The sequence below is a fragment of the Vicugna pacos genome, chromosome 22 (genome assembly GCF_048564905.1).
Source record: "Vicugna pacos chromosome 22, VicPac4, whole genome shotgun sequence".
NCBI lineage: Eukaryota > Metazoa > Chordata > Mammalia > Artiodactyla > Camelidae > Vicugna > Vicugna pacos.
In genome coordinates this window covers 20289401-20316265 of record NC_133008.1, presented here as the reverse complement: position 1 = coordinate 20316265, position 26865 = coordinate 20289401, and the positions used below count along the sequence as shown (strand labels likewise).

At 44.4% G+C, this 26865-nt stretch overlaps 1 protein-coding gene across 15 annotated transcripts in view; it reads right to left on the bottom strand.

The window, feature by feature from the left end:
- Positions 1 to 26865, bottom strand: part of ATP10B (ATPase phospholipid transporting 10B (putative)) — a 414699-nt gene that overhangs the window by 62357 nt on the left and 325477 nt on the right. For all 15 annotated transcript variants that reach the window (XR_012063132.1, XR_012063133.1, XM_072947277.1 and 12 more), the window contains 4 exons: positions 25697 to 25901; positions 7922 to 8007; positions 3717 to 3823; positions 1606 to 1737 (listed from right to left, as the gene is read on the bottom strand). Coding sequence is in view for 13 of the 15 variants with exons in the window: in XM_072947277.1 (XP_072803378.1) it covers positions 1606 to 1737; positions 3717 to 3823; positions 7922 to 8007; positions 25697 to 25901 (530 nt within the window). In the remaining 2 variants the exon portion in view is untranslated. The remainder of the gene's footprint in view (positions 1 to 1605; positions 1738 to 3716; positions 3824 to 7921; positions 8008 to 25696; positions 25902 to 26865) is intronic.

The window sequence follows — 26865 nt, the reverse complement described above, 5'->3', positions numbered from 1 at the left end:
TGGGAAGTGCTGTCATTAAAAAAGCTCCAGGCCACGCATAAGACTAAATCCCCACCACCTGACTTCACTGTGGTGAAGAGTGATCTTCACCGCACGAGATCTCCATGCGTCCTGGGACGACCTCGGGATGTCAGACATCGTCTGTTAAAATCAGTGATGGGCACAATTTCTGATGAAAGTGAGTGAAGAGCGAACACCATCGCTGCTCGTCCGTGTGGGGTCAGCGGAGGGGTGCGGGTCCTGGACTCTGCATACGAGTTCTTCCTCTGGATCCTCCCTGATCCTTTTTGGGGTCTCCTCTAGGGTCCTAAGAACCATCCTTAGAGTTAAGACGTAGAGAGTGGAGTGGGTAAGAGCAAGGGCCCTTCTTTGTCTCCCCTCTGAAGAGCGACTTAAATGGCTGTGGGTCACATGGGTCTACACCTCCTGGAGCTCTCTACAGCCAGCAGTTGCAGACCTCGGCCACAACCTGGTTCTCACCAGGGTTCCATCCTTGGCGTTGCTCTGGCCACACCAAACAGTCGAACATTCCTCTGCATAAAAGGATGCTCCTTCCTATTGCTGTGCTTTGCTTGTGCTGTCCCCAGGGCTAGGAGTGACCTCTCGCTTCCTTCTCACAGCCGCCCGCCCCAGCCTGCCCTGCCACCTCCCTCCTTTGGTGGACGCCTCCTGCATCTGGGAATCAGCTCTAGTGAGACTACCTTCTCTGATGCTCCTGTAATGCAGTCGTAGGCTGAATAATGCTCCCCCGCCAGGAGTCCCCGTCCTCATCCCGGAGCCCTGCGAGTATGCTAATTTAGATGGCAAAGCATGATTACGTTAAGGATCTTGACATGGGGAGGAGGAGCCTGGATTATCCAGGTGGGCCCAACGATGGAGTGACAAGTGTCCTTATAAAAGAGAGGCAGAGGGAGATACCACCACAGACAAGGAGAAGGAAATGTGGGGGGAAATTGGGTAACGTGCTTTGATGACGAAGGAAAGTGCTTCAAACCAAGGAATCTAGACGGCCAATAGAAACTGAAAAAGACAAGCGACCAGCTCTCCTCTCAGAGTCTCCAGAAGGGAGCCAGCCCTATGGACACCGTGGTCTTAACCCAGTGAAATTGATTTTGGACTTCACAACGCCAGAGCTGTAACAGTGCAAACCAGCGTTGTTTTAAACACTAAGTTCGTGTTAACTTTCTACAGCAGCAATAGCAAACGGATACAGTCCCTGTGTGCAGCCCACCTTGAGTGGGACAGACCGTGTTTCTGATTCTGGCTTGAGTTGGGCTTCTTTCTGCAGGATGATGAGTCTTTGAGGACCGGTCCTGAGACTGCGTCATCCTGTCACCCTCTCACGGTACGGGAGCGCCCGAGTTCAGGAAGTATTTGCAGGACAAATACATCAAGGGTGCTCCTTCTAATATTTGGAGCACATAATCCTGTGAAGAGCCTTTCACCTGCATTTTGACTTAATTGGCATCCTGTTACAGCACAGAATAGGCTTGCTTTTTTTTTAATGAACCCCGTTTTGTGGATGAGGAAATGGGGACTCTGAGTCAAAGCAGCTCGCCCAAAGAAACGATGACGTGGGGTTGTTCTTTCCAGAACGTGCCATACCTATGGCCCCGATGAGGCACATGAGGAAGAGGAGCCCGATGCAGAAGAAGATGTCCGTGTTCATGCGCCGCTCGATCTTGCTGCGTTTGTACCGAGGGCCGCTGTTGTTCAGCATGGCTTTTGTCTCGTGGCCTGTGAAAGAAAACAGGATCCTCACCTTGGCCCCTGATTGCCTCTGGCCTGAATCATACCCTCGGCTCTCCTCGCTGGAGACTTCAGTACCAGAAAGCCTTCATTCTCTAACCTGAGTGTGTCCTGCTGCAGGGAGGTTCTGAGACCAGCTGTAGGGACATCACACAATTTGTCAGCGGGTTTTTACTGAACACATGCCTCACCCCCCAGTGCTGGACCCTGGTGGGCATGGATGGAACTACTATGTAGGTTGTGCACTGCACAACTCTAGAGGTAGCCCTCGTGTTGTAGTTGTCATAGATTTATCTCTTAGGACACATTTCTGGCAAGTGTCAGGAAGCTGTCTCAAGGAAGACATCTTTTTCTAATTTGCACAAAGATGCTATTATGGGCTGCTGGTGGGATACAGGCATAAGACAGATGACTCACATGCTGGTGAAAACTAGAGAAGGAAACAAATAAAGAAGATAATTACAGTTAGTTAAAAGTGCCATGAAGTAGACAATAAACAAGGGGCTAATAAAGAAAAGATGATGTTAGAGAGGGTAGTCAGGGAAGGCTTCTCAGAGGAGGTGACATTTAAGGGAGACAGAAGAGTTGGGAGAAATTGGCTTTAGGCTGGGGAACAGTACATGCCAAGGTCCTGTGGCAGGATAGTACTTGAAAGCCAGTAATATTCATGCTCACTTCTTCACCTAAGGTGTTGGTGTTGCTTGTGCAAGAGTGGTAGGGGCCAAAGGCCTCCACCCCAGCATTAACTCTGGGCAGCTCCCCTCCTATCTTGAAGTTCTGCATAAAATTTTGTCCAAAGAAAGGAAAATAAAATTTTAGAACTACTGATCTCATTCAGTCAGCTCTTTTTCCAGGGGGAGAAACTCAAGACCAAAGCGTAGAAGGGACCTGCTCCAAGTGAAAGAATAAATTAACACCAGAGCCATACGAAGGACCCAGGATTCTGACTCCAAGTCTATTTCCCCTTCCATCAACCCCAGGTGCCCAAGCCATGCAGCTAAGAGTCAAACTCAGCCTTTGTCTTTCGATAAAGTCTGTTCTTTTAGGCTGCTAAATTTTAATTACCATGCTGTACCCCTTAGCAGTCAAATCAAGACACCATTTACATACTTTCTGTGCAAAATTAAAGAAAACCAATATATCAGCTCCAGCAGTGAGTGGTTTGATGGCGTTTAGCTGGTTGCCTTGTGGATTTCAAGTGACAACAAACCATAGGAGTGAGCACACTCTAGCTTATTAAGTCAGACTCAAGTCGCTGCTGTCATGAGGCGGGTTACACAGCTGTCAGCTTCCTGCCTGCCCCAGGCTCACCCCGTGTAAGGGGTCCTGGGACTACCTCCTCGCCCACCTGCTCCTCACTTCCTGACATCCTCTGTTATTTTGGTAAAATTTGGGCTCAAAGGGGAGGCAGTAGATTGTAGCAGATAAAACATGGGCTCTAGCGGCAGGAAGAGCTTGGCTCTGCAGGTACTTGACCCTGGGTTACACGGAATTAATCTCAGGAGACTCCTGACCTTGGGGAAATTCATCCCTTTGTACCTCAGTTCCTCATCTGCAAAATGGGGTATGACGGCTGTGGGCTTTGGGGTGGGGGAGTGAACTGATATACACCAAGTACCTAAATCAGTTCCTGGTACACAGTCAGGGCTCAATAAATGTTTGCTGTGGGGAGCACGTACCTCCATGCTGAATCTCTCCCTCCTGGAAAGCTCAGCCTGGCCTTTCGGGTCTTTGAGTCTGAGTCTCTAGACCAGCCGCTCTCAACCATGGGACTTGACTCCCCAGGGGACACCTGGCGAAGTCTTGAGAAAGTTTCGGCTGTCCCCTTTGAGGAGGCGATGCTAATGGTATCTAGCGGGAAGCAGCCAGGGATACTGCTCAACATCCTGCAGGGCAGTCCCTGAAGACAGATTTGGAGGAGGGAGGATAAAGGACCGGGACACAAGAAGCTGTCCAGGGACAATGACCTGCATAGATGACAATGCCAACAGCCACTTCGGTGTTTCTGATGGTGCAGCCTCGAAGCAGAAGACTCTCACTGCCGAAGCCGGTCCTGGTCTGGTCAGGATGCTCCCTGGAGATGAGGAAAGACAGGGAGCGATTGGTGGCCTCACCACTCTCTCACTGGTTAGTGTCACAGAATTATTAGGTGAGTGAACAGAAACCCTCTTCCTCCTCTTTTGAAGAATGGTATTAACTTGGACTCTAGTCTCCATGTTCAAGTGCAACTCTTCAGTGCTCCTGGGACTGGGGGTGGGGGCTGGACCATTAGAGGGGAATTACCCATCCCCAAGGATGGAATCACTTACCCACCTAAAAGGCAAAGTGTGGAGGAACTGGCTTCTGGCCCTGTAAGGACGGGCGCTATGCTCCCTTCAGGCCGTGTTCACAGGCTGACTCTCACCCAGCTGCTGGGTCTAGACCCGCACACGCTAAACATCCACGTCCACAGAAGACGCGGGACAGTCCTGCCTCTCGTAACATGAGACTGCGAGGGAGGGCAGCTCGCAGGCTCCTCTCCTGAGTCACATCCTTCTCTTGGCCTCTCTCCTGAGCTATCCTCCTCCTGCTCCACCCCTTGTAAAATAAACAGACCTCACAGGAGGTGGGCCAGTGGCCCTTGATCGATATCCTGGGAAGCAGCTTTTTTTTGGCGGGGGGTGAGGGGGAGGTAATTAAGTTAACTTATTTATTTATTGTTAATGGAGGTGCTGGGGATTGAACCCAGGACCTCATGTCTGCTGAGCATGCACTCTACCACTGAGCTACACCCTCCCCAACAGGAGGCAGTTTCTGAAAGAAGATTCTCAGAGTTTTTCCTTCTCTAGCCTCAGGAAGCACTTCAGTCTTCCACCCCACAAAAAAGCTCCTGAGTCCCCCACACCAGTGATGGCTTGGCGTCTGGCCCTTACTCTACCCTGATGCTCTCCCTTTGGGATTTTCAGGAAGTTTGAATGTAACTTTCCTGTAACACTGGGGAGAACAGAAAAAAAAATTAATAAATCTGAACCTTTGGGATTTTTCTCTTTCTGGTTCTTCAATAGTTTATTCCTCTAGGTCCAGTTGTAAATGTTTTCTGTGCATCAACTCAATTAATGGTCATGACGACCTTATAAGATAGGTCATGTTTCATACCCATTTTATAGATAGGAAAATTGAGGCAAGTTCATAGAGCTACTGTGTAGCAGAAAGGGGATTCAAACCTAGGAAGCCTGGCTCCTGAGTGCATTACTGCCTCTCCATGTGCCTTTTAATAATAAATCTTTATTGTGTTTATAAACTACATTTACTTACATTATTTTATTTGATTCTTCATGGCTCTGGGAAGGTAGCAGGGTGATTATCCTTACTCATGAGAAAGACAAAGCTCAGAGAGGGTGAGAGAGTTTTCCACAGCTAGTCCATGGGTTACTCTCGGACTCAGGAACCCAGGGCACCGACACCAACTCTCCTGTGGTTTCCACTACACTAGGGTTCCCAAAGTCACTCCCCTCAACTTACATTGAATCAGAGTCATTTCCAGTTGCAACTCTTTTGACTCTAACAAGGAAATGTCTTAGTATTTCATTAACCCTTTTCTAGCACTTACTTATCTAGCTTTTCAACACAGAGGCGGCTTTGGCAAGTAATAGCCTGCAGTTCGAATATAATGATAACTGTTTTGATTTCATTCTATTAATCTTACCTGTTATAAAATTTATATATGGAAAGTGACAAAGCCATAAATCATTTATTTACAGCAGTGATACTGGTTGTTCATAGTGCCAGTGACATAAATTTTCCCTTTGCAATAAATTAAGAAAAAAAAAGCCAGTTCAAAATCTGGAAAGTATACATGTTTTATGAATATGATACAAATCATAAAGGTGGTTCAAGAATGGCTGAAGTTTAAGACCCCCTCCCCCACCAAACACAGAGGGAGCTGGCTATGGATAGGATACTGGGACAGAATCATGACTGACTCACTGTCAGTAGCTAGTGGTTTAAAGAGCATTGTTACGATGCCCTGAGGCGATAACGAATGACAGCGGGTTCTACTTCTCCGGGTCACACTGCCCCTTTCTCAGTGGATGGGATGAGGGATTAGCGACCTCACAGCTCTTCTATCGAGTGCTCCGTTTGCAGGGATGCTTCATGTAACTGACTCGAGAGCAGGAGTTCTCAACTTCGGCAGTAATGACAATTGGGGCGGGATCATTCTTTGTTGAGGGGACTGCTCTGTGCCTTGTAGGGCGCCGAGCAGCATCCTTGACCTCTACGCACTAGATGCCAGCAGCATCCCTCCGCAGCTGTGACAACCAGAAGGGTCTTCAGACACTGCAAAGGTCCTCTGATAGAGAGGAGGGGAGGGGGTTTGAGAACCACTGCTCTGTAGAGATCTTACTGTTTCCAAGTTGTATTTTCAAATCTGAGATCAGTACTCTTCAGAGAATGAAAAGCTGTTCATTTTCTAGCTAGCCTGGGTAGCCTAAATTAAGGGGACCCAAAGAAGCTTCTGGAAACCTGGAGGCATCAGACCCAGGGGTTTGCTCAGGAAGAGACTGCAGACCATCTCTGGGTGCTGGGCTGTGGCAGGGATGTAGGACCACGGTGGAAAATTGGCCAGCATCCCACAGGTCGGCTCCTGGGCGAACCAACCTGACTTTTTGGGCTCATCTATTGGGCTCAGGTAGATGGGGGAAGCTGTCTCTAGGGGCAGCAAGCAGGAAGAGGAGGTGCTGGGGGTGGAACAGAGCTGGGAAAGTTCTGTCTGGGATGAGGGGACAGAGCCCAGGATAAAACTTAGAAAGTCTGGCTGCTGGCATGAGCTGTTTGAGGGGGAAAGGACCACTAATAGAAATCCAGCAGTGAGGCTGTTCTCAAGAAGACAGGAGGATGGCTCCAGGCAGGGGTGTCTTGGGATGAACCAAGTCCACAAAACTTGGGCATGAGGGATGGGCTCTTTGCTGGGGCAGGTGGCAAGCTCTACCTAGCCAGATGCTGGCAATGAATCTTCCTCTCCCCCAGGGGCTCGTGCCCTTCTCCGCAGTCTCCATCTGCTTTCCCTGAGCTTTCTGAAAAGCCCTGAATAGCTGCTATTTATCTTGTATTGTTCTTACCCTTTCCCCTCTTATCTTGCTCTTCATAACATCCCATGCAGCCTAAGGAAACACGGATGGAGGGAAAACAAAGACATCTGCCTCCCAGGAAGCCTTCCTAAGTCTCGCTGCAGGCCCGACTGGCAGAGAAGAAGCCCTAACATGTCTGAACTCTGTGTGCAGATGATGGAAAATGCACAGGGGTTGGAGTGAAAAGACCTGGATGGAAGTCCTGGCTTTGTCTTGTAGCCGTTGTGTGCCTTTGGGAGAATCTTGAGACACCTTACATCATCAGACCCCCCATCTGAAAAATGGGAATCATAGTTCTCACTTCCCTGTGTTCTGCAGATTAAATGAGATGATCTGCGAAGTCCTCTAAAACTGTTAAAGCCCTGATAAGGGCGTTTATCGACATCTGTTATCATCGCTTTTTCGGTCTTTTCTGTGCTAAGACCAGTAGTCAGACGTGGGAGCAGAATTATGGTATAATTCTCAGGCTGAACCAAAGTTCAGGGACTGTAACAACAATAATGGCCAAGAGCAGTAGCCCCAGTAACTGTTTACTCTGTGCCAGTTTCTGTGATCTGCATGTGATCAACTCTTAAAGAAAAATCCTCTGATGTAGCTATTACAGTGTTTTTTTTAACAGATGTGGCAACCAAGGCCCAGAGAGGTTAATTAATTTACTCAAGGTCACACAGCTTGTGAGAGAGCCTGGTTTCAAACCCAGGTCTTTCAAACTCCAAAGTCCCCATTCTTCCCTATAATGTAATACAGACTTTCAAAAAACGGATCTAAATTCAATCATATTTACTTTCCTTGAATCAGAGTGTGGTCTTTATTTTGATGTTGTTTCCCCAAAGTTCTGAAAAAACTATTAGTGAATTTAACCCGGTGAGATGATTAACTTTCACTCCAGGGGGAAAAAAAAAAAGCAAGTTTTTCCAATTTAGTTAGGTTGCTCCAGCCCTTTTTTTTTTTTATGATAAAAGGAAATTTCTTTGGGCTCAGATATTTATGTTTGGCCATTTCAAGAAAAAATGTTTTCGAGCTGCAGAGGAGATACTCACTAGCCGCACACGGACGTTACTTACATATATCCCCTGAATCTGTTGAGGTGGTTGTTGGGTTTCTCACAGATGATGGTGTTGTGGAAACGTTCCGGCTGGAACTGCACCTCCTGGGGGAGAGACAGGAGGCTGTGAGTTATTAAGTCAGAAGGATCTCATTTTAATCAGATCATCAGGATAGCTAATCATAGTTAGAACCATTGTGAATAAGGTCATCCCTGCTTTGTCACACTGGTGACAGTTGTAGCGTGTCAGAAGAGAAAGTTAAACCCTCATTAAGGAGGAGAAAGTAGATGCAAATGAAAAGTGGGACACGTAGCAGAGGGAGAGCCCTGCCCAGACCACGTTTCTCCTGCAGGCGGGGGTGTGCGTCTCCAGACCCACTCTGCCCCGTAGAACTTATGGCAGTGATGGAAATGTTTGGAGTCTGCACCGTCTGACATGTGGCGACTGAAATATGGTGGTACGACTGAGGAACAGATTTTTAAATTTTATTAAGATTTTATTTAATTTTAACTAAAACAAGATAAATAGCTACATGTGGCTAGTGGCTACCACACTGGGCAGCACAGAAATAAATGATCAAAAAGCAGAGATTTTAAATCACACCACCAAGAGCTATTCACAGTTAATATTCTTGTGTATATAGTACTTCCAGGGTTTTAAAAATATATACATACACCTACACACACATTTATGTATGGCCACACACACATTAATGCATTTTAAAAATGAGATTTCATGTTCACATATCTTGAACATTTATACATGTTATTAAAATTTTCTACATCTTTTTCAACACCTTAATAGAAACCCATTGCATGAATGCCACCATATTTCATTTAATCATTTCACTACTGAACAGTGACACTGTTTCAACTGTTTTGCTGTTGCAAAAATGCAGTGAAAACAGTAGCTAACAAAACAAAATAAGTAGCATTTACTGGACTCTTACTTCTGCCAGATGTTGTGAGAAGAACTTTACAAATACTATTTATTTTCAGGTCTACAATTATTCTATGAAGTAAGAACTTGGACTGTCTCCTCTTTAGAGATGGGTAAACTGTGACTCCAAAGGGTTAAGTAGGCTGCCCATGGTCATACCAGGACTGGGATTCAAATACAACTCTGACTGCAGACCCTCTGTTCTGCATTGTACAGCACACTGCCCACGGGGTGAACATTCTTGCAGCAAAGCATTTTAAACACATTCTTGACTCTTTACTTTTTCTCTGTCATTAGGTATTTCAGTTGCATAATCTCTTAGAGTCCAGTGCAGGGTGGGGTGGCAGTGGGGAGGGAGTGGTGAACACAACTAGGGGTGGGAAGATCTTGCTTTCTAATTCTACCCCCCATTGGCTAACAGTACATTCAACTCTTGAGCCTCAGTTTTCTCATCTGTAGAAGGGGACTAGTACCACCCGCCCTGCCCCTGGCCCATCTCATCTGTGCCCTGGAAGACAGAATCATGTGGAAAAGTTTTGAGAAGTGTGTAACATGCCTTGCTAAAGGTGGGATGGGAAATGGTTCCCGGGGTAGAGGTTTTAGTAGGAGGAGTGAATTTATCACCAAAAGCTTCAAGGAACAGCTGCTCACAGGGGTGAACGGATTAGAAGCAACGATAGCATTTTCTGGCTTCGTGTAAATATACTGCCCCTTGGTTCTGCGGGGGCGCCAATATAAATAAACTCTCCACTCACTTGAAATCAATTACCCATGCAGGAGTTTCTAAAAATACAGCCCCTTTCCCTGCAAGTATTGATTCCTTCAGGGACAAGCACTTGCCGAGTTCTGAGATGATGACAAATCACAACATAATTTGTCAGCTGCTTTTGTGCGCTGATGAAGCCGTGGGCTTCCCTCCGGATCCATCCCACTTGGCTCTTGGGTGGCCTTCTAAATCCAAACTCATTTCAGACAGGAGTGGCAGCGGGGTCTGGGAGCTAAGGGTCCTGCTGCAGGGAGTCACTGCCATCTGGTTGATCATACCTGGTAGAGCCTGGCCGTGGTGACGTTTACCTCTCTCATCCCTCAGTGGGCCTCCCCAGTGACCTTCCCCCTGAAGTCTCCCTTGTTCTTTTCCTCTTCTGGGCACTGGCCCCAGATGCTCTGTCTCCCTGTCTTCATGGAGAGGTGACTTCACCCTTTTTAGCTTCCTGTCCCCAGGCTCCTTCCTTCCCTCCCCAAGATGTGCCGTGGGAGGGGCGCATGTGCCCTGCTCTCTCCAGACAACCCCTCAGGGTCACCTGCTTTAAGGATTTGCTGTAACTCACTCCAGGGAGCGGCTAGGAGAGCCCAAGGATGGGAGTGGTGGGAGGAATTGCCAAGCCCTACAACTCTGTCAGCCTCCTTATTTTAACCTTGTTTAGGAGTTTCTGATTCACTTCTTTTTCCTTTTTTTTTTTTCCTAATTGAAGTACAGTCAGTTACAATGTGTCAATTTCTGGTGTTCAGCACAATGTCCCAGTCACGCATATACATACATATATTTGTTTTCATATTCTTTTTCATTAAAGCTTATTACAAGATATCGAACCTAGTTCCCTGTGCTATACAGAAGAACCTTTTAAAAAAATCTATTTTTATATATAGTGGCTAACGTTTGTAAATCTCAAACTCCCAAATTTATCCCTTCCCACCTCCTGTCCCCGATTCACTTCTGACTCCCTGCTTCCGACCCCCCAGCATTTCTTAACTTGTGGATGAAGTCCACCTGACCGACTTTTCTTTCTGACTCAGCCTTTTATCTAAGGAAATGTCCTGGATGAAAGTCTCACTAACAGGCAGGAAGCCCTGGGGAGCTATCAGGGTACAGGAAAAGATGAACCCTTTCCAGAGAAGAGAGCATGTCTGTGCAGTTTTTCAGGCCAGATGCACCCATCCTGATCCCTTACTATGCGCCAGACACCTGTCATAAAGTTCTTACAGTGACCTCAAGGGCTTTGGACAGAAGTGTAAATGGAGATTCAATAAAGCAACCTGTCTTATGATTGGTGAGTAACAGAGCCAGGACTGCAACTTACATAAATGGAATCGAAAGCCAGTCGTCATTTTCCTCATAGTCCTTGTCATTGTTCTCATCATTAATTTCTAATCATCATTATTATTATATTACAGCACTTATTGAATGCTTATGTGTCAAAAACAACTAAATATTTTGCAAATGCTATTCCTTTGAATTCATACAATGACTCTATCAAATAAGTACTATTATTATCTCTATTTCAGACATAAAGGAACTAAGGCTTAGGGAAACTCAGTAAATTTTCCCAGTGACTTGGAGCTATAGCACAGCAGAAGACAGTCTTTAACCTCTGGACTTCTGATGCCACACAGTCTGCTCTCTTAAACCACAGTGTTATTTCGATGCCCAAAGGAAAGATGAAAAGATTCAGCCTTTAAGATCTCCTTTTGGCCCTATTTCCTTTTCTATGCTCCTTTGCACTTCCTATGACTGAAGTACCTGGTACAATACATGAAGTCCATATATAGTTGGCCCTTGAACAACATGGGTTTGAACCGTGTGGATCCATTTACACAGACTTTAAAAATAGCATATACTACAGAACTACCCGATCTGTGGTTGGCTGAACTGTAGACGCTGAGCTGTGAATATAGCGAGCTGATCATAAATTAGACTCGACTTTTCCACTGTGTGGATGGTTGGCACTCCAACCCTTATGTTGTTCAAGGGTCAGCTGCATGTGGAATCTTACTGTCAGAGAGGCAGGGAGTGATGGGTGGGTGAAATGGGTGAAGGGGATCAAAAGTTACAAATTTTCAGTTAAAAAATAAAAAAGGAATGTAGTGTGCAACATGGTGACCCTTTAATAATACTGTATTGCTTTTCTGAAAGTTGCTATGAGAGAAGATCTTAAAAGTTCTCATCATAGGAAAGAAAACTGCAACGATGTTTGGTGACTGACTGTGGTGATTGTTTCACAGCAAATCATTACCTTGTATCCCTAGGACTAATATAATGTTATATGTCAATTACATCTCAATAAAAAATCTAAGCAAACGCCAGTGCCTGGAAACCATCATCATTATCACCAACACTACCATTCTTCTTAACTTGAGTCAAATAAGGAAGAATCAAAAAATAAATTACATAATATTGTCCTGCTGACCTTTGATTTACCTCTATTCAATGTTTTTTTTTTTTTTAAATTTCTTTGTTCCTAAAGGATTTGTTTTTACGTTCCATGAAAGGTTTTGCGCTGGCTCCCTCTGTTTTCTCTAGTCTCTGCATCTGGTTGGTGGGCAGGTCAAGGCATTTCTAGACCAGGGTAGCTCACCCTCGGCACTCTTGACATGTTGGGCTGGGCAATTCTTTTATGTTTAGCAGTATTCCTGGCCTCTACCAACTTGATGCCAGTAGCACCCTCCCCTCTTTCCCTCAGTTGTGACAACCAGAAATCTTTACAAGCATTTCTGAAAGTCTGCCGTGTGGGTAAAAGTAGGAATTACTCTAGAAGTTCTAAATTAACTTGCAATGAAGATGCCCAGATTGAGAACACCCTCTATCCTATCCATCCATTGGGAAAGGGCAGGACAAGTTTTTTTTTTCCTATCTTCTTTCTATTCAATTGGAAAACATTTAGGTTTTATGACTGGGGGTTCTTAATTACATGTAATGAGAGAAATTTGTATATATCACTCCATACCACAGAAACTACTGCATACGCATGGTGGGCCGCTCTTGCAATATATCTACTATCCTAAGGCTAAAAAAGAAAGGAGATTGATAATGAAAAAAAAATTCATTTTTAATATACAGTAGAGAATGTATATAAAATTACTACGACTAATAAGCAATGTCCTATGTTATCTTTTCCAGGTAAACTTGCATTTTTTGAGGAGAGGAGAGGAGGCAATTAGTTTTATTTTATTTATTTATTTAATGGAGGTACTGGAGATTGAACCCAGGACCTCATGCATGCTAGGCACACACTCTACCACTGAGCTATACTCTCCTCCCTGGTATATTTGTGTTTTGAAGCAGGGTACCTTCAGAGAGTAGAAGTTAAGATGCTACATTGTCTAGATAGAGAACATTCTTTTGAGAATTATTACTATTTTTTTAGCAAATTTCTTTGCTACCTCCTCTGTGAAACCTGCCCAAGTCTACATAGACCATTTCACTTCAGCCAACAAAATTGCTCCTTTTCACATGTTTCCACACCAACTCTCATGCCTTCATTTAACACCGATGTGTCCAGATCTCTGTTCCCCCTAGTAGACTGTCAAACTTCCTCTGGAGCATCTCCCGTAATACCTTGTGTTAACAGGCACACCATAAAGACTTGGTGAGGTAAGGTTAGTACTGGAGAGGGTAATATTATGAATGTAAATACTGAAAGGTGATGGATGAAGAGATAACAAAGAAAACCTCTGTAAAGACCGGCGCACATAATTAGGAAAAGCCCCAGGTACAAATCTTTAATTCATGGGAATGGGATTGCTTCTTGCAAGGAAATTCTTTGGCTCAATTAATTAAAAAAATAAAAAATATAGCCAAAGTCTTCGATCCCCACATGGGCCAGACTAGTCTCCTATCCACCCATCTATCCATCCATCCATCCATTCATGCAGTCATGTATTCAAGCATTTATCGAATTCTCACAGTATATGTGAAGAAGAGAGAATGAGAGAGAAGGAAAAGGTTGCTGACACAAATCAATTACGGTAGCCATAAAACAACTCAAAGTTCCCAGTTTAGCTCCACGTGTCAATGGTCTTATCTACGAAATCGAAGGAAAGTGAGCCAAGTGTTAGTGTGCAATGAATGACTCTCGGGGTTAAGGTACTCCTCACTGCCCTATGCCCTAGATACAGAAGGCTATATCCTCCTGGGGCCACTGGAAAGGCTGAGCAACCTGAAGCCAACAGGGTGAGAGATACTCCCTCACCTAACAAATGAGACCATTAAGCAATTGCTGCTAGCAGCATTCTCCTGTGGCAGTGATGTTTCCTGGTCCTTGTTTCTGAGCCTGGATCTTCAGATTTCCTTTGATTCTGTGAGTCATACTGTGTGCTTCCCCCCTTCCATCCCACCTTTCACCACATTTTTGCAATAATCTTATTTTGCTTAAGTTAGCCAGAATCATTTCTGTTCTTGCCAACAAAGAATTGCAATCGACACAGTGGCCTACTCAGTCTATTGGGCATATCTGGACCTTCAAAAAATAAAGATGTTTATTTACTTTTAAATTTAAAGTCACAGTTCACAAAATGTTGCCCCTTACATACTTGATCTTATTTGATCTTCCCAGATCTCCTGTGACGTGTCTGGGACAGGTTAGTCCCATTTTATAGAAGAGAAAACTGATTGTTGATTATGCTAAGGAACTTGCCCAAGGTCACACAGCTCATGGACACCCAGGTTTATTTGATGCTAAAGTTTGTGCTTGTTTTTCGCCTGATGTAAGCATTTAATTCTGTCTTCCCCTAGAGCAACCCCTCTGGGCCTTTTTTCACGCTTTCTTCGCAAGTTTTCCACATTGACAATTCTCTTACACCTTCATTGCCAAGCTGAAGGGTTATACCCCTTAAGGACCCATCTGTCTACCACAGACCATAGCGATTTCTCCTTTCTTTGAGCCTAGAGCATTTGTAATATCCATACCACTCACATGGAACTTAAAATGTTTTACATTTTTAATTGTCAAATACCAAGCTGTTTCTATAAGCCAATTGGTAGATGAAGCACTGGAACATGTCTATAAATCCCCAAATAAACCAACATGCTGTCTGCAGACAGAGTGAAAATAACTCTCACACATACATGGTTTTCAAATTTCTGTAGGAATTCCTGAGATCAAGAAGTACAAATTCACTTAAATAGGTCACCACATTCACAGTAGCTTTTTGTTTTAATTTATTTTCTTAACTAGTGGACACTGAAAGGACAACCACTTTCATGGTGGAGGGTTTCGGGCATTAGGATTATCAAAAATTTTTTTCATAGTCACCAAGGGTATTTATGTTAAAAAAAATAGCTCCTAAGCCATTGGAGGACAGGAAGTATGTCTTACACCACTTTGAAACCCCTCCACCGACTTACGGGAGCACTCAAGGAAGATTCTGTTAGCAAGACGGTGGAGTGGGAAAGACTTTCAGCTCACCTCTTCCCATAGGCACACCAAATAATAATCATTTAGAGCAACTATCAATGAGAATGGCCTGAAGACTAGCAGAAGAGATTTTTTCAAAACTGAAGGTCTAGTGAAGGAACCACAGTGAGACAGGAGAGGCCGTGATGTGGTATAGTCAAGACTCACACCCCCAGGTAGGAAACCCACAAATGGGGGAACAGTCACAACTGCAGAGCTTCTCCCCAAGGAGCAGGGGCTCTGAGCTCCACGTCAGGCTCCCAGCCCGGGAGCCCTGCATGAGGAAGGCAAGTCCTAAGAATGTCTCATTTTGAAGGCCAGTGGGGCTTGTTCACCAGAGATTCCATTCTCAAAATGTGCACACAAAATCTTACACGCTCTGAGACCCAGAGCAGAGGCAGTAATTTGAAAGGAGCCTGGGTCAGAAGCACTCACTAATCTTGGAGAGCTTCCCAGAGAGACCAGAGGCCACTGGAATCCCTCTGGGGAGACAGATGCTGCTGACAGCCATTTTCGGGAGCTCCTTCTTCCAGGGAGACACCGGTGTTGGCAAGCGCCACTTGGAAGAATTAATGTTAAAATGACACACCACCCAGTGTGCTCTAGAGATCCAGTGTAATCTGTATTAAGATACCAATGATATATTTCACAGAACTAGAACAAACAATTCTACAATTTGTATGGAAGCACAAATGACCCAGAATAACCAAATACCATGTTGAGAAAGAACAAAAATGGAGGTGGTCACACACCCTGATTTCAAACTACACTACAATCCAAGGTCATCAAAAGAGTGTGGTGCTGGCACGAAAACAGACACATAGATCAATGGAACAGAATAGAGGGCACAGAAATGACAAAGGAGGCAAGAATACATGATGGAGAAAGACAGTCGACTCAATAAATGGTGCTGGTAAAACTGGACAGCTACATGTGAAATAATTTACCTGTACTGCTTTCTCACACTGTATACAAAAATAAACTCAAAATGGATGAAAGACTTGACTGTAAGACCTGAAACTGCAAAACTCCTAGAAGAAAACATAGGCAGTGCATTCTTTAACATCAGTCTTAGCTGTGTCATTTTGGATCTGTTTCCTAAGGCAAGGGACACAAAAGCAAAGACACACAAATGAGACTACATCAAACTGAAAAACTTTTGCACAGGGAAGGAAACTATCAACAAAATGAAAAGGCAGCCTACTGCATGGTGGAGATATCTGCAAATGATATATCTGAGACGATCCAAAATATTAAACAAAAAAACCAACCTGACTTCATACAACTCAAACTCAACAAATCAAACAAGCTGATTAAAAATGGGCAGTGGACCTGAATAGGCATTTTTTTTCACCAAAGAAGACATACAGATGGGCCAATAGACACATGAAGATGCTCAATACTACTAATCACCAGGGAAATGCTGATCAAAACCACACTGAGATAGCACCAAATATGGGTCAGAATGGCTATTATCAAAAAGACAAAAACAACACGTGTTGGTGAGGCTGTGGAGAAAAGGGAACCCTAGGGCACTACTGGTGGGAATGTGAATTGGTGTAGCCACTGTGGAAAACAGCATGGAGGTTCCTCAAAAAATTAATAGAACTACCAAATAATCCAGCAATTCCACTCACGGGTTTTTTTCTGAAGAAAATGAAGACACTCATTTGAAAAGACAGATACACCTCTATGTTCACTGTAGCATTATTCACAATAGCCAAGATATGAAAACAGCCTAAGTGTCCATTGATAGATGAATGGATAAGGAAGATGAGATATATGTACAATGGAATATTACTCGGCCTTAAAAGAAGAAATTTTGCCATTTGTGGCAACATGGGTAGTCCCAGAGGGTACTATGTTAAGTGAAATGTTAGCTAGAGAAGGACGAGTACTGTATGATTTCACTTACATGTGGAATCTAAAAAAACATAACAAATAAACAAACATAACGAAACAGAAACAGAGTCATAGATACAGAGAACAAATAGGTTCAGAGAGGATGGGGGTAGAGGGAAGAGTAAAATGGGTGATAAAGATTAAAAATTACAAACTTCCAGTTGAGAAATACTAAATGAGTCACAGATTTGAAACGTACAGCATGGCAAGTATGGCCAGTCATAATGTAACACCTTTGTATAAGGACAGATGGTAACTAGACTTGTGATCATTTTGTAATGTGCAGAAATATCGAATCACTATGTTATACACCAGCATGAACACAGTGTTGTGGCTGCAGGTCAATTACACTTTAATACCAACCAACCAACTGAATAAAGTCATAGAAAAAGAGATCAGATTTATGGTTACCAGAGGTGGGAGGTGGTGGGAGGGGGAAATGGCAGTAACAGGTACCAACTTGCAGTTACAAGATAAATAAGTACTAGGGATGGAAGGTACAACATGATTAATCCAATGAACGCTGATGTAACGTTATACATGAAAGTTGATAAAAGAGGGTAAATCCTGAGAGTCTTTCTCACAAGGAAAAAAATTTTTTCCTCTTTCTTTTATTTGGTATCTATATGAGATGAGGGATGTTCACTGAGCTCATTGTAGTAATCATTTCATGATGTATGCTGCACAAATCATTTTGCTGCACACCTTCAGCTGAATCAACCCTGTCGGTCAATTACATCTCAATGAAACTGGAAGAAAAAGAACAGAAAAACCACCACCATAAAAGAACTAAATGCATTAAAGAATAGAAAAAAAAAAAAGAGATTCTGTGAATTAAAGAAGGAGAAATCAACAAAACCCTTTCCTCCAACACAGAATGCATTTAATTATTGTGTTTTCACTCTGAGCCAGGGATGGATGAGAAAAAGAGTGGAAGCAGGGAACGCCAAGGTTCTGTGAAGCTCCCAGCGTCCTCTTCTACATTCCCATTCCCCCCGCCAACGGTGGGGTGAGGGTGACGCAGTAGCAGTAACCCATCTGCGGACTCTGCATGGGCTCACGAGCTCACATGGACGCTGCAAGGACTGGGGGTCCTGGGGGACACAGCCCATGCCCATTCATGCTGCTACACAAGGGATGCACTGCAATCTTAGAAGAGCACTATTTAAAGTGGCTTTTAAACTTTTTAAAAGAAGCGTACGAGTTTGGATAAATGGTAAAATCCAGTGCTCTTCATGCCCCAGCTGCTGAGTGAAGGGACTGAGGTTTCCTCCCTGGCATGCAGATGAACTCTCTGGCTTCTGGGAATCCTGTCTGAAAACTAATGAGAGTGACCAGCACTTGATAACCCTTCTGCTTCCTGGTCAAAGTTCTCTCCAAGATAATCTGCAACAGGGTGCCTGGAAGGTACTTTCCTCCGGTTCAGGTGAGGAAACTGTCTGCATATGCCTCAGCCTGGGTCTCCCTGCCTGCCCAGTGACTCCCCTAAAAGCGCACAGGGTGGGCTGGAGGGCTGCGGGAGAAAGACTCTACCTCAGGCTTCCTTCCAGTCTGTGTTCCCTTTTTCTAAGAGGACAAATACTCTGATTCTTATTGAGAGCTAACACTAAATCTGATTTTGAAATCTGCCCCATGACATTTTCCAATATCAAAGACACAAGTTGCGTGTGAAGCAAATACAGGAAGAGGAATGATTTCTTCTGTCATTCCTAAAAGGAATCAATTAATTGTGAAATTGTTTGTTAAGAACTGTCTGTTTCACTCCCTGTTGGAGCCTGTATCTCTCTTGTCCACACCCCCCCCGCCCCCCGGCACACTACAGCACCTGGCGCAAAGAAGGCATTCAGTCAGTACTTGTGATTGCGGGATGCTGTGAATATAGGCGGCCGCCACCAGGTGGGCAGTGGCGCCTGAAGCCAGCACTGCACAGACACACTTTTCTGTACACATTTTTTTCTTGCTGTGGATAACTGAGATGCAAGACGGTGACACGAGATCCAACGTTTCATTCCTCACATTTTGGGCAAAAGAGGTCACAAAGAAGAGAGTATGAATTCCAGTTTGAGGAACTCTATACAAAGTTACTTATGAAGATAGGATCATAATGTGTCATCCCCATAATAGCAACAACAGTGACAAATCCTAACGCAGTGTCTGGCAACAGAAGGACCTCACCAGGCATTGGCCGAGTAACTGAATTTACCGAATGAACTACAAAGAGCGAGGCACCATGGTTGAGAGCTGCGAGAACAGTCTCTGGCAGCACAAAGGAGGGATTCACTGCAGGCACCTTCTAGAGACTGCCGCCCAGGCAGAGGAAGGGCAGACAGGAAGGGGCTTTTTAGGGAGAGGGAATGCCACTGGGGGCTGCAGGAGAGAGGACATTGGGCCCCTTTCCTTAAGCACAGATGACCGTGGTTGTGCTCAGTTAGGCTTACGTAGCCCCGATGCAGAACAGACGCAATGGGTATTTACTGCTGTGCTGTTTGGGGCTCTTCTGCCTCATAGGCCAGTATCAGCCATTAACCAGAGGATGCCAGGGACAGAATCCTTCCCCCTGGCCAGAGTTAACTGGGCTGGGGTGCGGGTGGGGGGCACACGAAACCAACCAGGCTGATCAGCCCCTCTGCCTGGGACGTTTTAAGCCAGACAACAGGGAAGTTTCCCAGTCACTGTCTAGGGGGTAGGGGTATAAACATAGGTTTCCTGGTGACACCTTTTTCTTCCACATGAAAGAAATGGGTTTGAGAGATCAAAGCCAAACACAGAGGGAAACACAAACTGCAAGAAGGACTAAGTATCATTCTTAAAGGAAATCCCGAACAGCCCGTGAAGGGTAGGTCTCGTGATAAAATCCACCAGGAAACTACATTTCCCACTGAACTGAAAGCTTGCATTTCTGACAAGCTCCCAGGTGATGCTGAAGATTCTAGTTCGTGTCTCGTTGGTGGAGCAAGTTCCTTGTCATCACTGGGAAATGATCTGACAGCCTTCGGGAACAGTTGGGCTTCAATGGTTTTGATAAAAGGTAATAAGGATGATTGCTCTGAAAAACTAACTACAAGAATTCACTTCTGATTCTTGGGCTTTGGTAACTGTTCCATCTACCAAAATAAGTGGCACATACTTTTCAGGTGTTAAATTCCAAATGCCCATCTTGGAAATCCCTTTAAAGAAGAGATTTCAGGTTTCACAATATCCCCAAAGAGAAAACTGTGCCATTTAATTCTCTGGTGAAGTCCTCTTGTCTGCTTGGCAGACCTTACCATAGTCCTCATTTTGCATTCCTTCTCTTTCTGCCTTTTGCCCAGCAACGGGAGGTGCGAATAAATATCAAGAATAGGTCAATAATTTTGTGAATTCAAAGAGAGCCTATCACAATCAAAGTTCCAGTTGAAAAACCAAACCAAAAAACCTGATGTGGTCCACGTTGCAGTCTGAGGAGAGGATTTTGAAGCTAACTCCTCGGCAGCCTTGAGAATGACATGTGGTGTCGCAGGAGGAAGAGCCTTTGGAGAAGCTCTTTCAGGTGTGTCATGTCGTCTGACCCTGGACGGGAAGGGAAGAATGAGCTGCCTACGCCATGAGGACGGTCGGCCTCCTCGTCACTCCTCACCTGCCGTGATCGTGTGCGTTCCGTACCATGCAGACTAACATGTTCCTCAAATTTCCATAGGAAGGCTGACAACTATTGTGCCACAAATGGTCCCAAGGTTAAGTAAGTTTGGGAAGCTCAAGGTTAAAGAAAGTTTAATTGGCCTCTTCCCTCCAGATCTTCTCTGAGACCTTACCGTGTTGACGGTACACTGGAACCTCCCCGAGGACGGGTCCACAGGACACTGGCCTCCCTATCAGACTTGACCATGGACCTTGTTTTTCAAGAACTGTCTCTTGAGATAAGGGTTTGGCGGACTCCGGCTTGAGAAATGCTGGTCTTATTGACTGTGAATTAACAGAACATCCTGGTGAACATGGGTGTGGCAAATGGTGTAGGGTTGGGAGTTTCTAGAAATCTCTGTGATTAGCAAAAAAAAAAAAAAAAACCCCACAAAAAAACCCTTCTGGAAAGGTGAAAGTCTCACAGCCAACAAGAGTAACAAGCCAATGAAAGCCATGAATATCTATTATTGAAGGTAATAAATTTCCAAACAAACCATATTTGCAGGTGTTTAAAAATCCTCAGGCATTTCATCCATCAGATGCAGTAGTAACACCCACCTCACAGGATGGTCATGAGGACAAATGACAATGCCAGCAAGGCACGAGCACACGTAAGACGCTCACAGGTGGCGGTTTTGTTCTCATGATTGCGATGAGTGCTTTTTTGGAAGTAGCACCTTCCCTCCCTTGTATAGATTTTCAAGGACATGATGGTAGGTTCATATTAAGATCACCTGGGAGAATATTTTAAAAATATGCATGCCCAAAGAATATGAAAACAGATACATGTATGCATATGCATGACTGAAACATTATGCTGTACGCCAGAAATCGACACATTGTAACTGACTATACTTCCATTAAAAAAAATAAATTAAAAAAAAATGCATGCCTCAGACCCCTCCCTTAGTCCCGGCGAATTACAATTTGGTGATAAGGGGAAGGCTGCATGTATATTTGAAAGAGTTTCTCCCTGTGATGAGTATGATTCATCCTAAACACCTGCAAGGCATTTCAGACAAATTTCTAAGTTGTGATCCCACCTCTCTTGCAGAATTCCTGGGATACGTTCCTCGGAATCAAACGTTTTCTGTGGTTAAATATTTAGAAGTCCTACGTCCTAGTACCTGCCCCCTTTCCTCCTTGGGGCTTATTAAAGTACCAGAGAAATTGTGCAGGACACTCTATTTGAAAACTGGTAACCTGTTGTCTTCTGATCTTATCTGATATTGCAACACAGATTTTTTTCTTACCACTCTCCTCAACATCTTTGTCCAATACATTTGAGAAATACTATAGTATAGAGTCAGAAGACACTTCTACCCATATTCAGAAATCTTTTTTGCACTGAAGACGTAAAGGAGAAGCAAGGCAGCAAAGAGCAGCTGAAATTCCTCCTCCCCAGGGAGCTGGCTAAGCCTGCCTTTATTCCTCCTGCTACTTGCTACATATGTGTGGAAAAAAGTATTGAAAATGTTAAATGTGTGCTTTCAAGTGAGTACCCCTGGGGAGACTCTGGGTGATAGTCAATGGACCAGGGGGATGACCTACTTCAAAAACCTTAAGAGCATGGACTCTGGGCAAACTTGGCTTTGAATCCGCTTCCAACACTTCCCAGCTCAGTGACCTTAGACAAGTTACTTCACTTCTCGGTGCCTCGCTTACCTTATGTGTATAAGGGCTTTAAGAAAGTGTAAGTGCATTATCATTATAGTGTCATCATCATTCTTACAGAAATGGAAAAGCACACTTAAGCAAAGTGAGGGGGGATTCAAGAATTTAAATAGACTGGAAAATTCTGGAAACCTCCAAACTCAAATAAATCTTATTCTCTTCACACATGAATTTATCTTTCTTTCTTTTTTTTTTTTGGTAAATCAATACACCAAGTATCCTAGGAGAATTTGGGTCCAAGCTTGAGAGATGTGATTAAATTGAATTGGCTGGTTTGTAGCAGTGGCATGTGAATGACTCTTTCATCTGGCTCTTCATTCGAGTCAAATCCCAAACTATCTGACTAATTAACATACAAGCAACAGCTTGGGAGTGCCTCCACTGGGTGAAACTCAACACCACCAAAATAACGTGCCCAAGAGGCTCAAAAGACTCAAAATTGTGGTGGGGATGTTGGAGTAGGGAGGCTGGAAGGAGAGATTTGTAAGCACAGACAAGTTTCACTGCTTCCAGAATGTTTTTTAAAAAAAACTCAATAGAATAGACTGGGGGTGGGGAGGGTGTAGCTCAGTGGTAGATTGTATGCTTAGCATATTTGAGGACCTGGGTTCAATCCCCAGTACCTCCATTTAAAACATAAATAAAATAAAATAAATAAAAAATTTAAAAATCCAATCAAAAAAATTTTTACAGAAAAAGAATAGAAGAGGAAGTTTCAGAGTGCTTTGCATGCAATGGGATTGAGGTGGCAATTTTACACTCACACACATATCCACGAGGGTGTGGGCATGCGCAACACGTATTTCTCACTGTGAGTTGCGGTTAAGAAGGTTTGAAAACCTTTGCTCACAAGGCCCTGAGCCATGAAGTAGGTTGCTGTTGTGTGTAGAATGGCTTTGTGAACTTAGCTTCTGCCCTGCCACTTTGAGGTGATAGGGTGAGTGTGACAAGGACAAGCAAAGGAGAGAAAACTCAGACACCAAGCCCTGGGGCCGTGATCGACTCAAGCAGAGCCTGGACACCACTGGGAGGGCTGAGCTACTGTCACAATAAACAAGATGATTGCAAGGTGGTCATAGCAGTTTCCATTCCCAGTCTAGAGGCTGCAGCCAAGGAGGCAGCTGTAGACCACTGACTATGGATCTAATGAAGCAGCACACCCTTCATCATGTTCCCTGCGCTCCTTTACCTCATCTGAATCTCACAGCAACACTTTGGGAGAGCTATTTTTATTACTCCCATTGTAAGGATGACAGAACAGACTTCCGAGGACTGAATCTATCGCACAAAAGCAATTTCGTGAGCACTGTCCCTCCAGAGCTTTGAGAGGGGCAAAGGGAGGTGTGACAGGTTGCCTTCTCTTGAGACGTTTCTGTCTAGATATTAACCGTGATTTCATGAGACTGAGGAATGAAGTGTTTGCCTTCTTTCCTCTCAATCCCCTAATTCAACCAATTTCTCCTCAGCCACAGGCTGGCAGAGTGAATAAAAGGGATAGAGTTTTATTCTTTTCCATGAGTAGAGAAAGTACCAGATGGGAAATCAACCCTTTCAAGAGGAACTTTAATATGAAAAAACCAAACAACTCAATCCAAAAATGGGCAGAAGACCTAAACAAGCAATTCTCCAAGAAGACATACAGATTATCAATAGGCACATGAAAAAATGCTCAGTATCACTAATTATCTGAGAAATGCAAACCAAAACTACAATGAGGTATCACCTCTCACCAGTCAGAAAGGCTGTCATTCAAAAGTCCACAAATGACAAATGCTGGAGAGGCTGTGGAGAAAGGGGAACCCTCCTACGCTGCTGGTGGGAATGCAGTTTGGTGCAGCCACTGTGGAAAACAGTATGGAGATTCCTCAAAAGACTAGGAATAGACTTACCATATGACCCAGGAGTCCCACTCCTGGGCATATTTTTAGAAGGAACCCTACTTCAAAAAGACACCTGCACCACAACATTCATAGCAGCACTATTTACAATAGCCAAGACGTGGAAACAGCCTAAATGTCCATCAACAGAGGACTGGATAAAGAAGCTGTGGTGTATTTATACAACGGAATACTATTCAGCCAATATAAACGACAACATAATGCCATTTGCAGCAACATGGATGTCCCTAGAGAATGTCATTCTAACTGAAGTAAGCCAGAAAGAGAAAGAAAAATACCACATGAGATCGCTCATATGTGGAATCTAAAAAACAAAAACATAAACAGAAAACAGAAACAGACTCATAGACATAGAATACAAACTTGTGTTTGCCAAGGGGGCGGGGGATTGGAAGGGACAGACTGGGATTTCAAAATTTGTAGATACTGACAGGCATATGCAGAATAGATAAACAAAATTATACTGCATAGCCCAGGGAAATAAATACAAGATCTTGTGGTAGCTCACAGCAAAAAAAAAATGTGACAATGAATATATGTATATTCATGGATAACTGAAAAATTGCACTTTACACTGGAAATTGACACAACACTGTAAAATGACTATAACTCAATAAAAAATGTTACAGAGAAAAGAAGAGAAAATTGGAGCATCACACCCAGTTTTAACCAGTCAACACAGGCTGCCTATGAACACCACTGAATTTACTGCCAACTATTTATTTACTGGTCTCTCACCACGTGCCTGGCTTCATGCTAAGTAATTCACGTATGCATCACCTGGTCTTCAGAAACACCGTCTGGAGAGGGTACTTTCTGTTCCCATTTTCCAGATGAGAGAATGAAGGTGTGAGTGACTCGCCTAAGGTGAGGCAGAGAATAGATGGTGGGGTTGGCTTTGAGTTCAGTTCTGTCAGACTCGAGAGGCTGGGCTCTTAACCACCCAACAATAATGACTTCTCTGCAATGTCCAAGGTCTCATACACCTAAGCGTGGGGGTTAAATAAAAATGTTGATGGCTCCCTGTCCCCAAAGAGGTTTCAGTGCTGTTGACAAGGTAAGATACACACAAATGGAAAACCAGTTGATGACACCTTGCTGCCATTTACGCTGAGGTCAGAGGAGTCCTAGAGAAAATTTGTGGAGGGAGAAGTTGCTGGAGCTGACCTGGGCAGGATGAGCGGGGACTGGACAAGCACAGAAACGTGGGTTGGTCCCAAGAGTAACTGAACAGATACTTGACTCCTTGGTTTAGAGCAGAGAGCATGGTTTCTTCAGCTGAACGGGTGGCGTGGGGTGGGGGTCTCCATTTATGGCTCTGAAGCCTTCAGCAAGTTACCTTTCCTAAGTCTCAGATTCCCCGTCTGTGCCGAGGGGATCACATCCCTCTCCGCTTGTTGCTGGGAAGATGAAGCGCACGCGAATGCCTGGGAAAAGGAGGTGTCTGCTTACTTTCTCCTCTGCCCCCCAAATTAGATCTATTTTTCCAGGAGAACTGGCTGGCTTCATCCCTTTGCCCTTCCGATTGAAGATCTTAGAAAGAGCCCTACCTGCTGTGAGAAGCCCTTCACCACACGCCTCTGTTTGAGGTTCGTCTCTCCATCTAAGTTGGCAGTTTCCAGATGGCAGATCCCACTGGGGTCCGAGGAAAAGAGGAGCAGTATGTCCGCGGGGATGATCTCGTTGCACTGCATTTGGATGAAGTCTCCCACACGCACATCCTTCCAGCGCCTCTGCACGTAGCCCTGCTCTTTTCTTGGGAGAGAGAAAGACAGGAGTGAATCTTAAGGGTCTACAGAACATTAATGAGTGGATGGAAACAGGTCCCAGCTATACTTAAATATCCCCCAGTCAGCCTGTCACAGACTTTTCTTCCTTCTTGTGCCAAACAACCACTGTCATCATCTCTAGAAAAGCTAAGCATGGTCTGTCTAGAGAATCCCGCTAGTAAAAGCTCCCTCGTCTGACCACATAGACTTCTGGCTGCTGGCTGTTGACTGGGTGCTGTGCTCAACCCTTACTCTCTAGCAGGAGAAAAAAATTAAAAGGAGAAGGTGACTAAATTGTCACATTAGCATCATATTCTTAATACACATCACTTCCCAGAATACCCAGCTATCGCCGTGGAAAGCAGGGTCATAAAGAACTGGAGTATAGGAAAGATCGCTTCTTGTTACGAGTAGGAGAGGTGAGGATACAGACCGCCATCAGGGAATCACGGAAGGTCTGGAGCGGTGCTAGAACAGCCAACAGGAAATCAGCAAGAAGGTGCCAGGAACTTTGAAAGGATGGGCCCCACAGTGATCAGAGTCGGAGGGCTAAAGAAATCTGAGGGAAGGATGCACTTTCTCTTTCCAATTTATCAAGCCCAGGGAGTAAGAGGAGCAGCAACTATTGTGAACTTAGCGTTGCTTCCGTGCCGAGCACTAGTGTTAATTTATACTTCCTTTACTTGTGTGATGACCCACTAGAGAAGATGCCATCCCCATTTCACAATGAGGAAACGGAGGGTTCAGGAAAAATTTCCTCAGGTCTTACAAACACAAAGCTGGAATCTGAGTCTGGGTCCAACTGGACCCCAAACCCCAGTTTTCACTACTTGGATATCCCACCTCCTCAAAACCATTCTGCTCTCTCCCCCCGGGTGGTACAGCAGAGTCAGATGTTACACCTCCAGCAAAATGACTTGCTACAACCCAGGGCATCGTTGTCCATTTCC